We start from the raw sequence: 25,051 nt of genomic DNA, 5'->3' as shown, positions 1-25,051 counted from the left end.
CAGAATGGGAAGGAAAAATTCACTGAAGTGGCCACAGACAAAAGACACTGAAATAAAATAAAAACAATTCTCTTAATGAGGCAGGACTTATTGAAGTGGAGGGAGCTTGGTGTTGGCGTTTCCAAGACACAACATCCAGAATCTGGATATACAAATATATATGTAACCCTGGCAACAAAAAAAAATACTGATCAGGCAAAGCAAAATAGTCAATTCTTTGGGAGTCCTGCACATCACAGATTCAGATTCAGCACCCTGGACAGCGGTCATGACTTTCACTGGGTTAACTTAGTGGTGGCTACAAGTTTGAGTAAATTATGAAACATATATTAAGAAAGAAGAGACAAATGGAATATGTACTTGCATATGATGGCTTGAAACAGGTCAGTCATCAATGTGTGATGTAGTTTGAAATATGTTGAATGCAGAATAATCCTGACTAAGAGTCCAACTGTTGTATCTATGTGATTCTTTTTTACGGTTCCATTGCACCATTGTCCATTCTCAGAACAAGTAGAACATAGGTATCCCTTAACAGAAGTATGATGGTGAGATTGAAGTACAGCATGACAGCAGCTCAGAGATGAAGGGAAGTAGTGGTGCAGATGGTGGGTATCTAGATTCATTTGAAAATTACTTATTAACTGAGCAAGTCTGACGTGCCTGTAGATAACCCAGAAAAAAAAAAGTAAAACAAGTGCAAAGGCCAACCTGACTTCCAAAAGTAATCCAGTTGAATGAAGGAAGCTTTCTGTATGCACATGGTTAAAGTAAGTGCATGCATGTTAAACCCAAGTCAAGATAAACCTTTAATGAAATGGAGATATTGGCCATCAAAAACAAACCTTGATACTGCGACATGTATGCATGTGTTCACCACAAATACAATTGTATGAAATTGTAAAAAAAAATAGAACAATTTAATTATAAATAATTTGAATTCAATTTGAGATAGCAAATTAATTGGCAATTCAAAATACTGAATTACATGCGTTATTCAATTTGATGTAAATAAAGAGGATCAAAAAATAATAATTTCCTCTCGACCTAATGCTGTTGGATTTTACTCCTTTTTTCAGTGTCTATCCTGTACTGATTTTCAAAAACTGTGGAAAAGATTCCTAATCAACAGCAGGGCTTAATTGAGATTAGTTCTTAGAACATGGAGAGGCTTTGTTCCTCGCAGGCAAAAGAAGTTCAAGGGATTCTTGTAAATATCATGCAGAACTGATGTGAGCGTCAGGTGCTGCTGAATGCCAGTTTTTCATGAATAATAGCAGCAGAAATGTGTTGATAAATCCTGTATGTCTTGTTGGAGTTGCATGGCTTCAGGTGTTGGCTGACATTCTCTCCGTGGAGCTGCCTGTCAAACGGATGCTGGGCCTCAGGAGCGCCGTCACTGTCTCTTTTGCTGATATTTTTCAATAGCTGCTTCTTTTCAGCAATATGAGTGTAATACTAACAGCCTACAACCTCTCTAGCACATTGTAGCAATACCCCCCACCCCCGCTCTCCTCCCTTATATTCCAGGGTCTCATTTGTTCCTGTTATGTTTACACAGATATAAGCCTTGCTGTGTTTCCCATATCAAACTGTATTAGTTTCTGTCATCGCTAACACAATGTAGCAGGCTAATAAAAGCATCAGGGAAGTATGCAGCTCATGGCAGCTGCTCGGGGAACGTTCGCCGCGGAGTAGCCGCTCTCATCACGTCGTGGAGGATTGTGGGTTCCTGCTCCCATATATTGGCCAGGAGCCCATGTGAGTTGTGACCCCATGCCACTTGTCCTTTACACTCACTGGCTGCATGCTGGCAAGCTGACCTTTATCATTAACCCTGCTGCGTGCTTGTCATTTGAAGTCTTTATTATTCACGGTTCCCTTTGGGAATATTGTATACCAGGGAGCATGGAGAAGGGCTGCAGTGCTAGTTAGCACAGTTACACTCAGCAATTATATCACTTAGCTGCTGCTGAGAGAAACCAACAAAGAATGTCCAAGCACTGGACAATATAAAATAGTAAAATGTCATGTTCATAGTTGTGGCACAGTTGCAACAACCCTCATACGTGCAGCAAAACTTAATTTATCTTACATGCACACATATGCCTTTAGTACTAAACACACCCACATGCATTTGCTTCAGCACAATTTGCAAAGAATACAAAAATGCAAACAAGCTGAAACATCATCTGCACATCATTTTCATATTATTGATTAGTCTCATCTCTTCACTTTATTCATGGCTCCTCTCATACAACAGCATTTGTTCCATTTTCTGTCTTTGATGTTTAAAGTCCAGCCACATGAGTAGCGCCACACAATGTGGCTGTGGCACTGTTGATATTCTTTGGACACTCATCTTTATCCGCAGCCATGTTAATCAGCAGTCATTCTAATTAAACTCGGTTTGCACTCGAAATGCTTTAAAACATGTTCAAACACTTCTGAACGACAACTGCTTGATAGGACACATTGCTGCTTCCGTCCTGTTCGTGGATGATAAGAGGAGCGTGTGCAAAAAACGAGTCGGCAGGGATGTATTTTAAAGTGCAGATTGACTGTGTGTTATCAAACCAAGTCAATCCGCGTCACACACTTTCCCATTGATATTATTCATGAATGTTTTTTACCCCGATTCCACATCCATTACATCTTTATCACAAGTATTTTCATTATCATGCAACTCTGGCACTTGCCTTCACTCACCCTCATTCTGCTGCGTGCAAAGTCAGCAGACTCCAACAAAAAGTAATCCGCTGCCTTTACTGATGGGCTGAGATATAGCTCTCATCGTATCATTGCTGCAGCAAAGGGTGCTGAATGTGGCAAACAGGCAGTTGACACCCCACTTCTGCTCTGTCAACTATTCAATTTGAGCAGGACACTATCAACTTAAATCCGTCCAAATTACATTATTATGTTACACATTCAATTATAGTGTTTTGGTGTGACTATCATCAAGGCATTTCCATTTGCAGCTTTGGAAGTAGGAATATGAACTTTGTACTTTGAGCCTGATGATACAGCTTAGTTGTGCATACTGTTCCATGTGTACTTGTTTGTAGTCCTGTCAAAGCCTTATCTGCCCTGCATACCATATTACATAAAAGTTAGCCAAAGGACAAATTACAGAATGCTTTCGCCCCGCAGAATTTCTCATCATTAGTAACAGAGCGGCGGAATGCTATTTAGATTACAAATGGAAAAATTGCAAATGGGTGTTTTTTTCCCCTCTTTGAGCCTGTCTGAATCAATTGAACAAACCGGCATGATATTTGATGGCCTGTGAGCTCCAATTATTAGAACAATATTATGGCTGGGCTAAGTCAGGGGCACTCCGTTGGAATTCCAATAGTGTTTGGAAGCTATTTGTATTGGTGTTAGTCCTTCAGGGGCTTGAGAAGGGCATACAGCTCAATAACTCAATTCTTAACAATTAGCCCCTGACATGTCCCCCGGAAAACAGATAGAGAGGACTCTAGTGGATGATATTTTCCCAAGTATAGAGATTATTGTTTTAAAGCCCCAAACAGCATTGAAAAAGAGTCGCAGCTCCGTTTTCAAAACATATTGATAAGATCGTAGCTGATAAGTGTAATTCTTCATTGCTCAGCTGTTTAGGTGGCTTTTATTTTGTCTCCATCAGCTTGGATCTAATCACAAGCCCCAACTCGCTGCTCTGTGATTTTAAAAAAAGCAGGCGGTTCTCCAGGGTCACTAATTATCAACAGCACACTTTCAACATTTGAAATGGCACAGACCTTATCACTCTCAATTATAAATGTATTATACTGTAATCAGAAGGGCTCATAGATGTGGGATCAGATTACCTCGGAGTGTGCCTGCTGCTCCTCTCCCCCCCTCGCTGTACACCTCCTCAGCCACGGACACAGCAGAGAGTGACCTTGGACCGGGGCCGACCTTGCTGCATCGCCGCGGTCTGATGTTATTAGATTGTCCAGGAAGGAGAAAGGTTGAAAAAGCAAATGCAGTCCAACTCGCCTTCGTTTGGTCTTTGGTGTACTTTCAAGGGGATAGGGAGAACAAATAGAGCTGTCTGGGGGTGTTTGACTTTTGTGTGCATGGGTGCAAATACGTGTATGTGATGTTTGCACATATACAAATACAAATGCTTTTGTATGAGTTTACGCACATAAAGTATGATATATATGGGGTTGGCATTGCCCTGTGAAGTGAGAGCTGCCAGGCCGAGGGGATGGTACTCAGCCGGGCTTTCCTTTGGGTCCTGGTGGGCCGTGCACCGTGGTCCGATTGTAAAGAGGTCATAGCTTTGTAAAGGAAGCCCCAGAGGCCAGCTAGAACAATTAGAAATATATGTTTCTGGGTCACTGGATCACAGTTAGACAACTGGTAATGCTATTCTATGCTATCCTGAGAGTGAAAGCAGAGGAAGTGGTTTTACTTTGGCTTTTGTCTGATTTGTGATGTGATTTTGATGCTGAAAACACCATGCATGCTGCTTTGTTTGGATAGATTTACACTCCCCACAATGATGTAGATTTTGAGGCTTTTACTTTATACTGTATAATCTAATCTTATTCTCCACATCTCACCAGTCCTTAAATCTATGCTGTAAACACAGCAGGGACAAAACAACTGCATGAACCCCGCTACAAGGAAGCTAAGCCTAATGTAAACATAGCCATCATTTCACATATGCACAGCACAGCATGTACCAATGTGAGTAATATTGCCACCAAAATAGACCTCAGTATTCTATAAATATTTGATGAAATCTAAAATACAGGGTCCATACTGCGCAAGAACACATGTGTAATTTAATTCATTGCTGCTGTAACACCGCTGTGAGCCTAATGCTTTCATCGGAGGCAAATTGCCACGGGCCATATTCCTCACTCTGAGGCAGCATATCTAGTGCTTAATATAGCAGTAAACAAGTTAACAATGCTTGACAGGGATTAAAGAGGATATGGATTCCTGAGTGGCAGAAATGTAATGACACAGATCATATTAGTTAAACTGTTTAAGTGCCAAACATTGTAAGCTGAAATCAGATTTTAAGTTGCGTGTCACTGTTGTTTCTGACTCACACAGGAACCGTGTAATTCTTAGACTTTCTTGGAATGTCAAAATCAACAGCGCTCGATTTATGAGTTTCCCCCCCCCCCCCCGACAACGCTAATATATGTTGGATGTGTTACCTTTTATATTTTTGTTCCTAAAATATTAAAAGGGCACACGGGTTGATGAGTCACGACGTGCCAGCTGATATGAGTGTGAACATGAAATGATATGAATTATCATAAGAGGTATAAGGGCTGCATCCAAACAGATTATCTCCTGACTCAATAATTTTGCTGGGTTGTATCACAGCAGTCTAACTTGATCATCCGCCCCCATCATTTTAGACATGAATTGTGTATCAATTATCCTCCCAGCCAGAGCCAGCAGGGTTCTAAGCACAGCCTGGTATGATTTGGTATCCCAGCTCTGGCATCTAAATGCATGGCCTCACTAAGGTAACATTTTTCATGCAGGATTATAAAATGCTGACTGCATGCTTTTTATGTGCTGCATTTGCATTTTAATGTAAACTCCCATTTACATTTACTAACAATACCATGGTGGTCAAAATGTAAATGGTAATACCAGCAATTGGGTAAGGATAAATAGTTTGGAGTGGGAAATACGACTTAAAGGCTTTTAACGACAGAGGAATATCACCCTCTTTTTGAGATAGAAAGCTAACACATTTTTCTGTGCAAACAAGTCAAGGTCCAGTGCCATTAGCTGGTGGCACGACTGCTCTAATGCCCATTTCCCCCCATGTTGTAAAGGGCTAAATTAGCCTCCTCTGGAGCCAATTTAGCTGAATTAAGGAGCTTAGAAAGGTCATACTTACATCTCATTTGAACTTAATAGCCATTGCAATACGAGTGCTTTTCTGTGTTTGCTGACATCACTAGCATATACATTCAAACCTAATAAGACCAAATATTGAGTGATTCATTCTGATCCAACATCATCCAGAAGCTTTACAGGTGGCGGGGGCAAAAGTTGCAGGTATTTAATATCTGTGTGGCATTTTCCTCAAATTAGCCCTCCTATCCACTTTATGTCTGGCCACTGAGCCACCTCGTTAAGTTAAATAATGAATGAATTGCTCGGGTAATTATGAAAACTCTCACACTGCTCACAAGCGGGACTAATGCTTCTGCAGGTTTAATTAGAGCAGGAGCCTGCCACTCAAGGCTGTTTCCCCACACCATCCTGAGGACAGAAAGGTGGATTCACAGGCTGCAAAAGATAACGCTCAACTCAGTAGCTCGGTATGGAACAAACCTGCCACCATTGCTACATTTCCAGCCAACAGGTAGAGATGGTCCTGACAGTGAGCCACAACTCACAGACAGGAAGAGCAGTTAACCACCTGTCTCCCAACAGAGCTATAGCAGCTTAGTTAACCTACAAAAAGAAAGGCGGTATCATCAGCATATGTCTTGATAGCACCGAAGAGAGCATTAATAGACACAGTAAAGCATTATCCATTGCACAGCCAGTTAGTGGACACTGAAGTGAAGGAATAGATGTAGGGTGGCAGAACGGGGGATGATTTGATCAAGACAATTGGCTTTATTTCTGCTGTGCACCTGCTAGCTGTTTGCTGCTGATGCGATCATGGAGCCAGAGGGGCTACTGGAACACTGACTGAAACAAGATGTCCTGCTAATAAGATTCACAGTCCTTCCTTCCATTAGAACATGTCTGTTTCCTTCCCATTACTGGCATTGTTGTTGGGTCAGTAATCCACCCTCATAACCTCTAGGCAAACTGACTCTGATGGACACGGAGTTAACAACAAAGTGTGTCAGATCAGAGATGGCTAGCGGGGGCCGGGAGACGAGCTGCAGTGCTCGTTCAGTCCGTGGCCAGACTGAGGAGAGGTGACATTGTGCCTTGACTACCCAGAAATGCTACAAAGCAATCTGTATAATGAGTGGTTTCCCCTCTGACTGAGATGGCTTGTCATTCCATTCATACGTCGTAGCTCGATACATCCTTCCCAGCTCTAGTCAGCCCTCGCAAGCCTGAGGGGAGAGGAGGAGACAGGGGGGGTGACATTACACACTGAAAGAGAGGAAATGTTCACCAGAGGAAAATGGAACACACACTGTATTTAAATAAAATAAATGATCACATTGATTCAGTTGCTTTGATAATAATATTGCAATTACTGAGTAACCATGTTAGTTTAAATGTGAGAATTTAGTGTTTGTAAGTTTTTCTTCTAATATGCTAATGCAATTCCCTGAGCACATTTGGCAGAAATTGGTTACTTATTTGCGTCCTTGGTGTATAACAAATGTCTGAGCTCATGCTGTTGTTTACACTATGTCTGTTTTGAAAAGTGTGAGCAAGTGCCCTAGATAAGCCCACAGGCGTATGTAGCACGCAGCCTCGGTTCAAACACATGAACTCATGAACGTCTGCTATCAAATAAAGCAAAATAAACTCAATTAAGGGAAGAGATCTTATGGGGATATCATCAAATTAAGTGACTGACAAGCCCACTAATCTGGAGCATATAGCATAGCATTTTTCATCTGTAAAACTCAGACGTGTCCTTGAAAATGGTGTGTGTGTTGATGCTCAGCGGATCCAAAGGGAGGAGAGCGTAGCGACGTGGGGCAGGGGTCATGTTCGAGTACAGTGACAATTTCTTTCGACAATGTCCCGTCTTATTTTTGCTTTGTCAGCACAATCTTTAAAGCAGGGATGTCGTATTTAATCAAATTACCTGCGAGAGCTGCTCCTTGCTTTATTCATTTATTGAGGCGGGGTAAGGGGAGTCAGGGTGGGTGAAGGAGCGCGGTTGAGCTCTTTTGGGATGAGAGTGTTTGTGCTCTCGGAAACGTGAACCAGAGAGGGGTGAGCTAACAGGAGCTGACAGTGGCAACCGCCCTAGTGCTCGGCTGTGAGAGGACCAGTCGGCTTTTTCACTCGAGCCTCGTTAGGGAACCATTGAGAAGAGTCATCTGAGGCTCGGAGACGGGAGCTGGGTCGGGTGCTGCTGCCGTTCCAAGAGAAATGGGACACGTTTTGACTGTGGATATGAAGCTTTTAAGGCTCAGAAGCTGTTTTGTTAGGAAATGGTGAGCATAGCGTGCTATTATCCAATCACATCTCCCTGCAACAAAGAGCGACGTTGAATTAGTGCAGTCCATGAACCATATATCATTTGATGAATTGTGGTTTAATCTTATAGCTCTAAGGTTAAAACCCCTAATCTCATTGTCAATCAAAGCTGATTTTGTAATGAGAATAAAACGCAAGCAGTCAACAAAATGTCGCACATGAAGCAAAATCAACAAGACTGGACGCTGTTCTCTCGCTATGTGCTTTGGCCTACGGGCTCTCAGGTGTACAGTGCATCTGGCCGCCTATAGGGCGCATGGAACAAAGCCACGGTGACATTTTATCTGACGGTAGCTCCTGTGGGGCCTGAGCCATGCTGCCGAACTGTCAGGCAGATTTCAGCACGATGAGGAGGGGGAAGAGAGCCAAACAAACAGAGCCCTGGCACAATCTCCCATCGCCAAGCAGTGCAGACGAGCACAGAAAGACGTCCCTTGGGATAGCAGGAGGCCGAGATGAAACGGAAAGCAAGATCTAACCTTTTTGTTGTTGCTGGAATCTAGTTCTTTAGTGCCGCTAGATTAAAAGGAAGAACGGCGGAGTGAAATGAAAAAAGGAATAACTTCAGCTGTTCCAGTGTTGACACCCTCATTGGAAACAAGACTTCAATATCAATTGAAAGGGAAGAAAATGAAGCAAATATTGTCATCCTTTGTAGGACATGGGTACAAGTGTCTTTTGTATAGTGCATGCCCCTTGTGTTCCATGCAACAATACAAGACAGGCACTCTCCCTCTATTGTAGAAGTGTTATGGTAATCATACACCCTATTTCAAAAGCTTTTCATCCATTTTTCATTTCCCACTCTTCACGGGGTGAGGCGAACAGGCATGTTTCATCAACAAAGGGATATGTGAAACCAAGCAAGCCAAGCACCCTCTCAAGGTAGAAGGTAATAAATTCTGCATATTTACAAACCTGGTGGTTTCAGTTTCTATGAGACAGGAAGACATTGAACCGCCATTATCGACTTTTGAAATATGTTCGGTTTTGCTGAGCATTGTTAACAAACCCCAAAACACCACATTAATTGCTTTTCTTAAAGTAGGTGGCCTTCAAGGTATATTGTTTGTCTTCTTTTCATTGCATGATGGGAAAATAGGGACAGTTTAAAAGTACTGACACACAAATGTCTAATAGAACCTCTGCTATTGGAGTTCCTAAACATGGGGTGAGGAATCTTTAATGTGATAAATGCAGATGTATAGGGGTCTAATTAGGTCTGTGGCACAATGACGTTCCTCCCTCCTCTGTATAGGGTTGGTATTAACCTCCTGATGCTTTCACGGGCAGATGAAGAGATACCCACCACTGATGTTAAGCTGGAAATGGAGCTGGAGCCCCAGGAGGCTCTGATCAAATCCCCAACTTAGCGCTCCACTGTGCACTACGTAGCTCATTTCAGTCTCACATGGCCCAGTCTGCCCTAGCTTATTCCAAAGTGATCCTCTTGCAAGATCCTCCTGGTGTGAAGAAGAGTGGGGTCACAGCAGAGAGAGGCAGAGATCAGATGGAGATATAAGAGGGAGGAAGCAAAAAGCGAGTAGGTAAGATGGTGTTTGAGAGATAGTTTAACATGAACAGCTGGAACCAAAGCAGAGGGTTAAGGTAGCTATAGTGAGCTACGGTGCACACTGGTATAATGTGCCCTAATGCAACGTAGTTACTAGTTATGAAGCAAACACCGTAATATCATCTTGTCAAATGGTCAAACATTGGACAATAGGAACTTACATATCATCCAGCAATCCTCAATGTTTTTGCTACTGATTATTTTACCAAAAGAACATGATGAGGATCAATTTTGTCTTTCCAAAGGGCCTTTATATCAAATATAGTTGTTGTTTTTTACACATATGTTCATTAAATATTCAGTATAATTTTACTCTTTCATCTAATCAACTTTAAAATACACATCTTAACAAAATATATACAAGCCATTTTAAAGTAATAAAGACAGACGTCATAATAACAAAACTGCTCAAACGTCAAAAATGAAAAATTATATATATATATAATTTATTTCGAATACTTTTGTATGTAAATGACACCATCGTTAATTTAATTTCACTTTCACTTTCAACACCGGCATATTTGAAAATCACTAACAAAGGTAAGTTTACCACCCAACAAAATGATGAAGGGCTGCTCTCTTTACGAATAACCCCCCCCCCCACACACACACACACACACACACACACACACACACACACACAAACACACACACACACACACACACACACACACACACACACACACACACACACACACACACACACACACACTCTCTGCACTGCCGGCACAGTCTTAATTTTTGTCTCGAAGGAAAGTCCACAGTAGAGTGTCCTTCAATGTCAAAGTTCACTTGAAGGAGTTTGAAACAGGTTTACTGCCTCCGGTTAGTGGTGCCAGACATTTGAATATGGGGCTTAACGTTTGTTGTGTAGGTGACAGACACTTAAAAATCAGCGCCAGCTCTATTTGTTAATGGTGTCAGGCTTTTAAGAACAGGGCTATACACCGCTGGTGAGGAGGTGGAACCTTTTATACCTGAACTCAGTTTGTCAGAACTGCTGCTCACTGTGATGCCAGGTACAGATCGTGTACCTCTTTCCACATCAGAGAGTAAATGTATGCTATTACCATTGGCCCAAGTGAATGCTCGCATTGCTTGCATCGTTTCAGCACTTCATCAAATTGATATTGTGGGAAAACACATGGGCAGTGCCCAATCTTTATTTCGTAAACACACCCAGAGCCTCTGCCAGCTCCCACTGGCTAGTGTGCTGGCTATAGACCTAGTCAGTGCGCTTGGCTGATAATATGAATGGTAATGAGTGACTGCTGGGATTGAAAGCAAAAGTGCTGTCATAATTGAGTTAGATTAATTAAAGGAGCTCCACTGTACTCTTACAGATCAGTGCATCTTGTTAGAGTGCTGTGCTATGGGTTGGGGCACCGGAGGGGGTGTGTTTGTGGCCAAAGTGTATGTGTTTGTGTGTGTGTAACCTGCAGATTGTGGGTTAGGTGCTTTGTTGTGTGAGGAACTAATTGAAATGAGAGGCGATGTGCGAGTCTCAGCCAACATGGCCGGTCCATTTGTCAGGGTGACATCACTGCACTCACACCCCATCCATCTCCGCCCGGCGCCACAGAACCATGCTCCTCCTGGTGATTAATATCCATACCTCCCTCACAGCACTGCATACAACCCCCCCTTGCAGCACTACAGCTGCTGCTGTACACATGCAAACCCAGAAACAATCAAATACTCACACACACATACACTGTTGGAAACCTTCTCTCTTCACTTGTGCTAACTGTGGCTATGCAGTAACCCACACTCAGTGCAATGGCACCTCCATTTACCCTCTCATACACACATGGCTGGAGCCCAGGGCACAGCCAGCCACACACATAAACTTCCTAATTGTTCCAAAAACATACTGTCCTTGCTCTGGGGGGCATATACGTTTTATTGATGCTGGTTCTTCTTACCCATTGCAGTTGTTTCTTTTAATATTGGTTCAAATGACTCTGAGTTCTTGTTCTCTTCTACTTTGAATGCAAAAACACATCTTTATTTAGTTGTATTGAAATGTTGGCTTCCATAAGTAATCACGTGTCCTATACTAGTCAGGCAATTTGTTAAAATGGTCAATATTTGGTATTTGCTAATGTTTTAGATTCACACACTACACAGTACTGAATGCACTGTATTCTTATATGATGCATTAAAAGAAATACTGTAGTTATGTTTAATGGATTTTCTCCACATTAATTTCCATGCAATGATTTAGAGGTGCATCCAAAACATTATTTAAATCAAAGATACATCTGCAGATTATTTGCTGGATTAATCACTTTTGAAAAAATTCTAAACTATTAAAATGCCAATTTTCAAATCTTCTACCCAACAGATTAAAATGAAATAATATTCAATTTATGTAAAATAAGACAAAGACAAAATATAATCCTCCCAGATTAGAAACTGCAACAGGAGGAATTTGCACATAAATATAAACTAAAGACATTATTTGATGATCAAATTCCTTACTGTGTCTCTATTGATTAAATAATCAATTGATCACCTAATTATTTCAGCTATGCAATGATTACAACTTGCTGTTTCACAAGTGTCTTTTGAGTAATTTTAAAAGATAAAGCTGCTGATCATATATGTTTTTGTCACTGTCAAAAAGTCCCAAGTCAACAATGTGTCTCAGGTTTTAGAGGTTAATTCATTTTTTTAAAGAAACATTGAAACCTCTCAAAACTTCATTAGCAATGCAGTATTTTTTGTAGTAAATGTGACACACTAAAGTACAAAGTATATATATATATGTTCGGGGACTTTTTCTGCTTAAGATGTGTAGCAGCAGGACAGTTTATGCAAGATTGATTTGAAATGAGCAACATTGTCAGCTTTCATCATATTGTCATTCAGTGACACACCGTGGCTGATTAATGGGTTCTAATATTATTCTGACAACAATGGTCACAAAAAAGATGTATCAAACTTTGGCTATGCACTGACAATACTTGGCTGATTTTTGTCTTTTCAATAGATAGGTTATCAATAGGAAACATATTGAATATCACCGGATCTATCGTTAACACTTTTTGATCTCTTATTTTGGAACGGCACAAACACTTGGAGCAGTGGAGCAGGTCTAAACTTTGCATTCAGTCTGTGATAAGCATAATCAAAATGCAGGTTTCCTTACAAATCCTTGCTTCTTGTTAAATTTGGAGTCAGTTCCAAAACAGAACACAACCCCACTGGCAGCCGCACCTCTTTTTGTAGCCAAAAATATTATACCCTTCCAAAGACAAGTAAAACATCACTCACACGTTCTACCAGTGCACTAAACCTCAGGAAAACAGATGTTCATTTAAATTGCTGATGATTTACAACTAAAATTGGCAGGGTTTTTACAAATAAACAATTATAAGAAGACAGGATTTACGTTAGCAGGAAGAAAACCTGTATAGTTGGCTGCCCGGGATTCTGGTGAGTAAGGGTCAACCAAAACTAAACTCATTATGGGCAGCTATCAGAGCTACTGTAACCTGAGGAGTGGGGCTTTGAAGATCCTATGAATGATGACCTTACTGCACTACTCTGCTCCACTGATGTGCTTTGATAAGTCGGCCTCTGATCTCCTCTGTGGTATCACGGCACATCACTGCACAACTGCTCTGTCCTCCCAGAGCTGTGTGGTGCTAAACTTTCTCACCAAGCTCTCAAATTACATCACCCGGACTCGCTGTCATGTTTCACACCATCCCTTTGAACTTGTGCAGCCACAGGCCAAAAAGACAGAGCACCTTGCATATAGTGTTTTGTTTTGCTCCAACAAAGAGAGTATAAAGTAAGAAGCCATTTTCTTATTAATTTTGGACTTAGTTAAAGGCAAATTATTGTTTATGAAATATGTCCCCAGGTTGCATGTTCCTCCGATTGGAACCAAAGCTCTGCTTAACCTCACAGTTGTGACTTTCCAACACCAGCCCCTCCCTCTCTCGCTGTGGGAGCAAGCAGGCCCGCCTCCGCACCAGCTGTGAGATGCAAAGCTTCTCCTAATGTAAAAGCATTTTGCTGTATTTGAGAATCCTCTGTCTGTGCTACTCACTGGATTGAGAGATGTTGAGAAAAAGAGAGAAGGTGATTAGTAGCAGAAATAAAGATGGAGGCTGGGACGGAGAACAGAGAGGGACACTGAGAGCCGAGGAAGACGGGAAACATGACAGGGAGCTGAAGCAGAGGGAGAGATGGTGGAGGGAGGGTGGGAGGGAAGCAATGGGGGATAAAAAAAAAACTGAAAGCCGACAGCCGCTATAGCCGATGTGCGATTGATTGAGTGGCATGCAGGTGCCAGGGGTCATACATATGCAAACTGCTCATTTGTAGTTGCTGCCAGGGCCGCTGTTCACGAGAGCCCTTGAATAGTGTCGCCTGACTACCGGGACACATCACACAATCAGATTAAGCAGCCCCCAAGTCACATGCAGGATGACCAACAGCTGCCCAGGCACCACCAGCACTGACTTACAGTATCTGTTTTTCATCCCTGTCAGCTTTAACAGGCCCTTGTCTGTCTGTAGGAGATCTGGGTTTTAGGGGCTCAGATATGTGTCAGACGAGCTTTAGTGTTTGTGCTGCGCAGATTTTCCCTCTTGACATTTTGTTGTTTATATTTTTTCCCAGCGCTTTGTTGCACAGAAACCACATTTTCCATTTGACTGACTCAGTCTGTACACTGCAGCACAGTATACATGATGATCTTCAGCATCATGCATCAGACCAGCAACATTTCTCAGGTGTATAGTATAGTGTAGTCTCAGTGTTGGTTCATGCTGAACACACAGCATCTATCTGTGTCCTTGTGTGCAACGGAGATAAATATTCATGCTGAGCCATTTAGGTTTCTGTTAGTCATCGGGTTGTTCACATTTATAGCGCACAGTTTAGTGAGCATGTTATCATTCAGTTTGAGCTCGACTAGTGTCGAGGGGCAGGGCCCTTACACATCGGATGACTTTCTTGCTATTTAAGGCACTCTGATATTTTCTTAAATTATTGATCAGTGATGAGCAAGAATCAGGCGCTTGTTCGTAATTTTTTCCAGTTTGATTCATCTATCACGCTACATTAATTCATAAGGAACTCGTAACTTGTAGAGGTAACAATCAAAAAGTCTGGCTCTTTATCTTCTCTTCCACCGGAAACAAGCATGTGATGTTGGGTAAATGGCCTCCGTTGTTCAGGCTACCATAAAGAGGCTTTCTTGTGCTTGCCTGCCCCTTCTCTTGCTCTCTGTTTCCCTATCTCTCTCGCTATCCTGCCCTCAAACCAGACTGCGCTGCAGCTATGCTATTGGGCAGCAAGCTGTACACAGGAGCTGTACACTGATCCAAGTGGCAATCACCTCCGTTCAGACCCACACCCCTTTCCCTTCACCCACGTTTTTTTTCTGTTTTTTTGAGACTTGTTGGAGTGCTGAAATGTTCACCAGGAAAAAGAGAATGGGAAATCTTGTGGGAATGGCTCCCTGTGCGGAGGATGGACCGCTGGGTATGTCCTTTGCTCATCATGAACTCAATACACAGGCCCTTTATGTGTCTGTGTGGAGGGTGGCCCCCTTCCCTCCTCTGCTTCTCATCCACACCCAAGAGGCTCCCATTCAGCCCAGGCCTGGCTGGGGGGAAGTTGGAGCTCTTTTGTAGTGGGGGATTCTTAGGGGAGGCTGTCAAGGCTGCGACTGTGTGGGCTTTTATTTCCCCAGAGAAGAGAAGGGGGGAGAAATGATGGGAGAGAGAGGGCAAGTGGGAGACGGGAGGGAGAACCAAAGGAGAGTTTAGACACAGACGGCCTTGTTAACGGGCACCCCCAAAGAGCGAGAGGATGAGAGGAAGAAAGAAACAGGGAGAAGGCAAAGCAAAAGCGAGAATGAATCCAGCAAAAAGCCAAAAAAACTTTCCCTCAGTTACGTCACCGCTGTTATTCCCTCTTTCCTTTGCTTTTCCCTATCCATTCCCTCTATCTGTCCCTATGTAAGCGCTCTCTTCAGCTCAATAACAAGCTTTTGGCCTCCCCCTCACCCTTCCTTGCCCCCTTCTCACCCTCTGCCATTACTTTACACACATTCCATTATCCGGGAGACCAGGCTAAGAGAGATGTCTGGGGTCGGAGCGATCATTATCATCACCTCTTTCCGCTACACTCTGAGTTATAGCCCACCGTATAGGAAACAGACATTTAAATCATAATCAATAGAGCAATATCAATGCTGAGAGGCACGGCTAAAGGAAATCACTGCCGGGGCTCAGCGGGAGATGGAGGCGCTCCGTTTAGACCGAGATAGTGGCGTATGATTATTGATAAAACATGATCAAGCCGGAAAATGCATTATGTGGCATCACGCTCGGCTCAGTTTTGGGGGTTTATTTGGGCAAAATAAACTTCTCAGCTGATGCAATGATTCTGTCATGTGTGTGAAAATGTGTGGAATTAGAAAGGTGTTGCATTTCAGCAGAGATCTCCAGGTCTGCTACTGCTGTGTATTGCTTTTGGCATGTTGGCTGAAGCACAAACGCTGCAGAGAGGGAGCGCTGCCTTGTCGTATACATTAACTGACCCTTCTGCTCATGTTAGGGTGACAAGGGCAGCTTGGTCCCTCGTAGGGGGAGCAGCAATACACACATAATGTTGTGTCCGGCAAGGACGATGCAAGGTGACAGGTGCAACCTGACCTGGCTCCGACCGGACCAAGGTCTCTGCTGCCACTACAGCTGAGATCAGGACTGAATCTCTTGACTCTGTGCTAGCCAAGTCTTCATACAGCGGGGGGTGCACTGCATCAATGTCAAGGAAGATCAGCTTTAAGACATGAGACAAAAACACATCATGTAAACAGTCAGGATAAATTACAGTTTTATCATGCAGGGAAGCGCACATAATCGCTGTTATTAGTTTATACAGCTTGTTTGCCATGAATATTGAACCCTCATGTCTTTCATGTTAGATTCATCTTTTTGATATTTGTTTCCAGCGTGAATTTGAGATGTAATTTGCTGGCATGACCTTTTGCAACTTATATAACCAGTATTCTCAACAGATCTTGGTACATAACTTTTGGATTTGCCATACATGACTCAACAAGGTTAAATGAAGATCAGTTATATGATTTATTTTCTGAAGTGTAGCTTATCCTCAGGGCATTTCTTTCCATTTTTGGATTTCCCTTTTCCTTTGGAGAAAACAACATGTTTTACTCTTAACTACTTGAGCTAGGTATCTTATTTTTTTAGCAAATCATATTCAACTTTAGTATTCAGCCTCAAGGTGTAAGGCTTGGGCTTTGCCTAAGCTATTGATAGAAAAAAAAACATCCCACATTTGATGAACAGTTTGTCACAGAACTGGCATGATTGGTCATATCATAGAGAAAATTAAATTAAGTTTAACTCGGACTATTTACTTTGTATGATCAGTTTTTGTTTGTAGAATCCACTTGACTTGGACATTCATTTTGTATACCGTGTGTGCCAAAGTGAATTGATCAGATAATTTAAATTAGAATTTACATATAGTTTTTAATTTAGGCAGCTAACAAAGATGGATAAAAAGTTATTCAACTTTATAATTAAATGCTTATGGTAAAGCGATACCTTGTCCATATTAATAATCTCAATTCAATGTCAGGTTGAGTAGTGCAGTCAAGCAAAGAGCCAACTGGACCAAATAGTTAAGAGCCACTGAGCTGCAGCCCAGAATCCCAAGGTCCTGTGTAGGAGTGAGCTGTGAGCAGATAGTGCTCTGCACATCACGGTTCATGTGCAGCCAGAGCCCACGCGGTGCTGATGAGACAGAGATCATCTGCTAGATCTTGAAATCTATAACCCACTCCCTGGTGAGAAAGGACGTTCAGAAATGTTGATAACTCAAACAAGATGCAAAAGCATAGTATGTACCCTGGCATTATGTAAACAGTCAGCTCCTGTACCTCATTCTAGCAAGGAAAACTGAAAGTCCAGAGGTCAGGCAGAAAACAAAAACAGACCAAACACCTCCAGAGCACAATCATAAAGTCAGCGGTCTGCTATAAATGTAAAAAACAGAAATAACCATGCACAAAAACAATTACATTGCTATCTTAATTGCTTTCCAAAGAAAATACTTTCTGTCACCTTTCCAATTAAAACATAACCAGTAGCTATATTAGATGTATTTTTAAATGGAGCCTCCAGCATGTCTTGTTGTCTAAGATATTGGACTCCACCTCTACATTTTAATGACCAGTTTCATTTTTAGATGCAGGGGAATCATCACGGCTAAACAAAACACAAAAATACAAAAAGAATAGAGAGTTGAGCAGTGCTTTATTCGGCCAGCTGGGGATCCAAACCATTTACATTTTGTCATTTAGTAATGCCTCATATTACAATGCCAAATGGTTAACATTTGCTATCTATTTTTTCAATTAGGCTAACAGTTGCACAGAATCCCTTTTACATGCCATTCTCCTGACATTTCCTAACCCATGTGACATACACTTGGTGAAGTGTGAACCATTTCGCAAATGAGGGTTATTCTGGGAGAGTCACGTCTCCTCTCTCTCCACGGCACCCAGGAGATGGTTGTAAAAGCTGTTGTCCTTTAGTTATGATGGAACACAAGGAGGAGCCGCAAGAGAGAAGGAAAAAGGAAAAGCTCTTCAATTGGAGTCCTCCTCTCCCTCTCTGTCTGCGTCCGTGTCTGTTCCTCTGCCTGTCTCTTTCACTCTCTCTCTCTGCGTGTGCCCTGCTGCTCTGTCATCCTCAGGGATGCGTCTGAAGGAGACCATCTGTTGATCCATTTGTCTCCTGCTTTGCTTCCTGTGCCACCACCTTTCTCCTATCGATGATCAGGCCTGGCCTTTCCCCTCTTTGTAACTGCCAACAGGCACTCGGAGCGAGGCGGGTGTGCTCTCGGGGGTGGGTGAGAGGCCTATGCCCTCTGTAGACTCACACAAAGAAAGAAAATCCAGATTGGTGGACACGCCATCCTTTTTGTTCATACATGAGCCCGAAGCAGCTGCTTTATAATCAGTGTGTATCTAAACTGAACATTGCTGGTGCTGACCAAAGTCAGAAACACACTTTTATTTATTTATTTCTGCATGGTTGGTATCAGAACTATTCCCTTTTGCCCCCTTAGGACTTAAACACAGAGATCTCATCATTATATGGAGGCATAGACCATGAAATAGATGTTAGAAACAATGCTGTGTTGCTGAAAGACTATCACTGGAGGCTGGCAAGCATTTACCACCAACACATTTATTGCTTGTGAAGTGTTGCCACTAAAGAGAGAAAAGGGGGTCTTGGTTTCCACGCACATCTTCTAGCTGTCACCTCTCATGTATGTTCATGGGTTTGATGAACACTGAGTCCAACATTGGGACTTCAGGGATTGCTTGCCTTTGATCTTCTCCCACGACTCTCGATTACCCGTCATTCAGCTGGGTTTAGGCCCTTGAGAGCAGCCGGGAGAAGGTGGTGTGTTAACATGAGCTCTGTTGCGGCCATGAGAGACCAACGGTCCAACTCAAGGCATCATATAGCTGATTACACAGACAAGGGAAAAAGAAGCACACGGATGCTGCCTTTTGTGTATGGTTGGACTGAAATGATGTGTAGTTCCAAGTGGAAAAACTGAAGCATGTCAGAGGAAGGTGTAGTCTGATAGGATATGTAATGAGGTTGCAATCCATACGGAGGGTTTTTTGCAGCATCAAAATGATTGTAAATCTTATTATCACGTCTTTTTCTCTCCCGTCTGTGGAGTTTTCATAGATTCCTGCGGTTTTCATCAGCACTGCTCAATATATCCGATGATGGGTGCTCACCCGGGGAGACATGCAATTGATTTCCCATAAGGTGCAAATGACATGTGGTCACACATACTCCTATTTTACCAATAGCCGTGTCATCCAATAAGTCATGATTTCAGCGCTGCTGTCACCCGGCGTTACGGTTCTTCTGACAAAATTGAGGTGGGGTTAGTCACTGCGGATAACCTTTTATGCTGCAGGCGCACATGGAGGATAAATATGTGGCGTATTTATTGTGAGAGTTCCAGACTATCTTTTTATTATTATTTTAGTTTGAAGGCAAATAACTTTATGCATTGAGGTGACTTTTTTAATCATGTAATATCTGTATGTGTTGCAGGCTTCCTCAGTACTGGTGACCAGGCTGCTAAAGGGAACTACGGGCTCCTGGATCAGATCCAGGCATTGAGGTGGATCAGCGAGAACATAGGCTTCTTCGGAGGAGACTCCAACCGCATCACTGTGTTTGGTTCTGGGATCGGAGCTTCCTGCGTCAGCCTGCTCACCCTCTCCCACCACTCTGAAGGTAAAGTATGGCAGAAATGCAGGAGGGATTGGGGGGTGGGGGAGGGTTTAAAAGCTCATGCCTGCTTGTGTGTAGGCTGCTGGATATTAGAAACTGGCGATGCAGCTCGAGAGGTATTGAGTAATGTATTCTACTGTACTGCACAGCATGACGAAAGAAGCAGATGTTTGCATTTAAATGATTGTGATGTTCATTACCATTCGGAAATTGAAACTTCTCGGCAGATTTCAGACCACATGTGGGTCTTGATGTACTCTAGCTAGTTTGCTCTCTCTCTCGCTCTCTCTTTCTCTATGTCAGAAATGAACATAGTAGGTATAATGTGCCTTTGTAACGTAGATAAAAAAGGACATGATGTACCACATGATGTATCAGTAAGAGCTTTTCAGTGACATGGTAAATGACACACACGGTGTTCTCTTTTGTAAGCAATGTTGTTTATCTGCTGGCTACCTTAGTGCTACTTCATGATGATTAACTGCCCATGTCGACCATGTCTTTAATACTAAACCTGGACATGTGATAAACATCCTTCATGTTCCTCTAATGCTTTATTTAATTAGCATGCAGCCTTACTGCTTATAGGTGAGTTCTTTCATGAAGTGGTTCTTTGAGCTCCGTCCATGAGGTGCACCCTGCAGAGCCAAAAGGACACAGCATCATCTTTAAACCTGGAGTAAATACAATCACTCACTTATTCAACCAGCCGTTAAAAAAAGCTGGCTAATTGTTTTGCATGTAATTGATACTAGCAGTGGGTACATGACAGGTTATTATGATATTGAGGTGCTGTTGTATAGCAATGTTGTTGTTTTTTTTTCCTGCAGTGTTTATGTGGATGTAATATTCCAAATGAGAAATCTTTACATTCTGCCACACTCGCATAGCCTGCTTGTGAACATGTTAACAAGCCACAAACATGCTGCTTTTGACACGCACGGTTGCAAATGTAACACAGGGCTTTTATTGTTTAAATGCAAGAGAATTACATTAAAACACTCTCTCTTACATGAGATAATGGTTGTTCTTAGGCAATATTGTGGTCAAGAAGCTATTAGGTGGCTAACCACCACACACACTAACATACACACACATTTGAGAGTAGAATCTGTGTTTTCAAATTTCTGATATTAGACTGACATGCATTTGAAAGAGGTCATTTGAGCTCCTCTTCTCTGGTCTCTATTACAGTGCCAGGGATTTGTGATGTGTTTTGCATTCTCCAATTTGCATTAAAGTGTTACTAATTGCCTTGATTTCCTCCGATGAATGATGACTGCTTTTGGATTGAATTTTTACCATAAATGCCTTTTTTATTCATACTCCATAATGTTACGCTTCATGTAGCATGTTATTATACTGCCAGTGAAACCATCTCCTCTGCCTCCCAGTAAATTGGATATTACCGGGTCTGTTTTTTCCCCTGAATAGAAATGTATGCCCCACTGATGGGATAAAAAAAAGAGAGCCAGTAAAACTTGAGGGATCCTAGGAAATTGAAACAGGAAGCCTTCTATCATGCTAGGACTCTTGCTGCGAATGTTACCAATGGCAATCAGATTTCACACAGTCTCTCTCAGAGCACAGATTGTTGTAATTATATAAAGTTTAGGCCTGGAGTGGGCTGCAGGATGTGACAGGAAATCCGAGTGAAAAAATGCATTTTCGCACCTGCTTTCACAACCACCGCTGTACCACCCCTCCCGTCCTCTTCCGCCTCCTCTCCTATAGTCTTAACTGCTGAGGTGAAAGCACGTAGGATGTTCCTGTTGCCAAGAGAACCAAATAAACAAAAAAGGAATCAAAGTGTCTGGATCTGCATGGCGGTGTGAAAATTGATGTTAAAATCTATCATCAAGTGAAGTACATACTGTGGCATGAGCACACCTGGTTTCAGATGGCCTCTAATAATGGATTTGTGTAATCATCTCCTATCCATGTTAGCAGACTTATATCGAGTTTTCTACTTTGCCTTCTGAACGAAAATTATGTCCGGAAAAAGAGATTGTGTATGTATACAATTTTTTATTTTTTTAAATTCATACGCTGCATCTAGATATAGAGACTGCGGTGTGTCATTGAATGCGGCATGTTTAAATTCAGAAGTAGCATGCGGTCGGGTATGATGAACATACAATAGGACTCACAAACATTTTCTTTCACCTGATGCTCAGATTCAAGATAACGAGGCCCAGGTAGAAAAGAAAAAAAGTAAATCAGTGATGACACACTGTTCTGGAGCTCCCTGGTATGTCAGTGTATTTAATGACAGTATTCCTGCTCTTACTGTACACAGTCTGTCATTACTGCCTACAATGCATTGACTCTCCATCTAACAGAGACTTCCTTTTATGCCTGTTGGTGGCATAGTGACAACTTGCTTCAGATGCTCCATGCTCCTCCTGAAGCCTATTTAATAAGCTCGATCCTCCTATATCATCCTAGCCCTACGGCCTCTCTCTTTGATTGCCTGCTCCTTTGGCCTGGCCTTGATGGCGTCTCTATGTGGGCGTGCCGAGGGGTCCAGTCACCGGGTACATCCATCAACCCCCCCCTTCTGGCCTGTGTGGATGCTGGCCTGGACGTCCTCTCGTGAGGGCTAGATCTCGTAGACCCCGGTCCCTGCCCTGCCTCCTCCATCTAATCTCCTCCTCACTGCACCCATCTGTCTCCCTGCCTTCACAGACAGTAAAAGCATGCAAGGGACACACGCTTTCTCTCCATGTGCCAGTGTGTCGCTCTCCCTCTCTCTCTGGGTTTCTGCTCCTTAGTCTGCAGCATGTGTGGTGCGTTGCTATTAATAAGATGGCTGCCTTGTCTTCTATATGCCAAGCAATCTAGGCGCACATCTGAGACTTTGGAAGCAGAGTGGTCATTAAAAGCGCAGTCCCTCTCGGCAGGAGAGTGTTTTTGACCAGCTTATTAAATGAAGCTCAACAGTTGTGTTCCCAAAGAGGGAAATCTATGTCCCCATCTTCTTTTTCTCCAGCTTCAAACAGAAAGCGGCTGAAGAAGTTCAGAAGCAAGGACATTAGCCAGTCCCATGTATTATCTATATGGCATCGCGCAGGCACTAATTGAACATGCAGATTTGGCTTTTTTCCTATCTTCTTATAATCATTACGATATAAAAAGTGAGATAGCTTCTCTGCACATGAACCGAATACCAAGTAGCTCATGACGCAGACCTCTGGGTTTTTACGTTTGTATTTTAGCGCAGTTGTTACATCTGTTTCTCTATTCACAACCTACTTACAGAAAACATACTGTGTATCTATGGAGCAGTGTCTGCATCAGTGTGCATGCCGACCCCTCTCTTCACGGAGCACACACAAGGGAAGGGCTAGTTGTCGAGCTGCTGAAGGTCGTTTGGTTTCTTTTTTTCTCTTCTCTTCCTGTAAGCAATCAGGATAAAAGCTCAGCTTCTGAGGAAGTGCTCCCCTTTTAATGGAACGTCTTGGACATTAAAGACAGCTAGTGTGGAGGATCCTTCATGCCAATGTCAGCTTTCATTTTTATTAAGACTTCTGGGTTATTGAGGACCATAAATGTGCATGTTAAATGCTTAGGTTTTATTACAGCAGTGCAATGAGTACCAAGGCTTTTTAACGCAACCAGAGAGCAAACACTGACACCCCTTGAAACCCTGAGTATTGAGAGGGCAGCGTGGCAGGTACTCGGTTTTCAGCTAAGGGTAACAAGTTTTGAATCCATTAAGGGTGAAGGATAGCACAGGAGGTGATTAAGTGAAGGAGTGCATTGTGGGATGTGTAGAGATCGAGGATCAGAGAGATTGAAAAAATCAAATGGCGTGTCAGGTAATTCTTCTCAAATCTAATCTTAAATATTAACTGTATTAATGGTAGCTTCTTGTAGTGAAATACTTGCTGTGGAATATGGACTAAAATGAATGATTCATGTAGTCTTGAAAGGGATTGGAATTCATGTGTTTCAGTACAGTTACCTCCAGCTGATTGGATAAGAACTGGAACTTCTGTCAGAGGGACTTAAATGCTGGTTTCCTTTATGAACAAATTTGATAAAGTCTTTGCAGTCAGTGAAACATCTGAAGGCAAAATGGCTATAGAATAAAGGTTTTACTATGAAGGTAAATAAAATATCTCTGTTTGTCTGTGGTTTTACAAGACTGGCAAAACCTTGAGAGGAGAATTATCCTTCACTTCACAAATCACTTAATATTTTAGTTGTTTCAGTGCATTTTGATTGACTTCACCTGCTCAACATTACAAGGAGGGTTCGAAACAGACCTCTTTGTAAGGTGTTGTGTGGACCCTCTTAGAAATTCACCACACAAATCAGTGCAAATGACTACAGTGCTGTCTCTGGCATGTATTTACCACAAGGGCCTATAGAGGAAGGAAATAAGACTGACAACAATGTTTATTAGAGCTCGGATCAATCTACCTCTGTCAATCTTACTGACACAGTGCTGCCGTTATGGGATTCAGAGCCTGTGTTTGCCATGATCACCTAACCTCTGCTCTGACAATAATTTACCTTGTACATGCAGGCCCGTCGTTTTCCTTTGAGGGAACAACACAAACACTGTTGTACTAAGGCTCCTGGGAATTATGACGATGTGTTGAGCTTTGTAAAGTTGTGTAGCCATTCCTTGGCTACACAAGTATGTTGAGATATCGACAGGTAATCTCAGACTAATATAAATGTTGCTCCAAATTACCCTATCCCACAGTGGGGAAGGAAGCCAGCAGTCCATATAGATGAAGAGTGGGTGAGTGTTACACTACATCACTGCTTTAACTGTAATGTTACATCTGGCTATGACCTTTGGAAATAACATGTGTGGGTTTCCTTTCTGAAATGAGACTCAGGGGAGGATCTCCATGTGGACTGGCCTACAGCCCTGAGCACTCTTTGATGCCCCTGTGCAGAGCTGTCATCATACAGATCTAGAGGTGTGATCCATCCATACTTAATTTCTGTG

The 25,051-nt window shown here is 42.4% G+C and overlaps 1 protein-coding gene across 3 annotated transcripts in view; it reads left to right on the top strand.

The window, feature by feature from the left end:
- The window catches only part of nlgn3a (neuroligin 3a), a 114,118-nt gene that overhangs the window by 54,237 nt on the left and 34,830 nt on the right, over positions 1-25,051 (top strand). For all 3 annotated transcript variants that reach the window (XM_063875693.1, XM_063875691.1, XM_063875690.1), the window contains one exon: positions 19,900-20,085. In XM_063875693.1, coding sequence (XP_063731763.1) covers positions 19,900-20,085 — 186 coding nt within the window. The remainder of the gene's footprint in view (positions 1-19,899; positions 20,086-25,051) is intronic.

This window comes from Eleginops maclovinus, chromosome 23 (genome assembly GCF_036324505.1).
Source record: "Eleginops maclovinus isolate JMC-PN-2008 ecotype Puerto Natales chromosome 23, JC_Emac_rtc_rv5, whole genome shotgun sequence".
NCBI classification, from domain to species: domain Eukaryota; kingdom Metazoa; phylum Chordata; class Actinopteri; order Perciformes; family Eleginopidae; genus Eleginops; species Eleginops maclovinus.
Note: the sequence above shows the minus strand (reverse complement) of the source record. Positions and strands in the feature narration are given on the sequence as shown.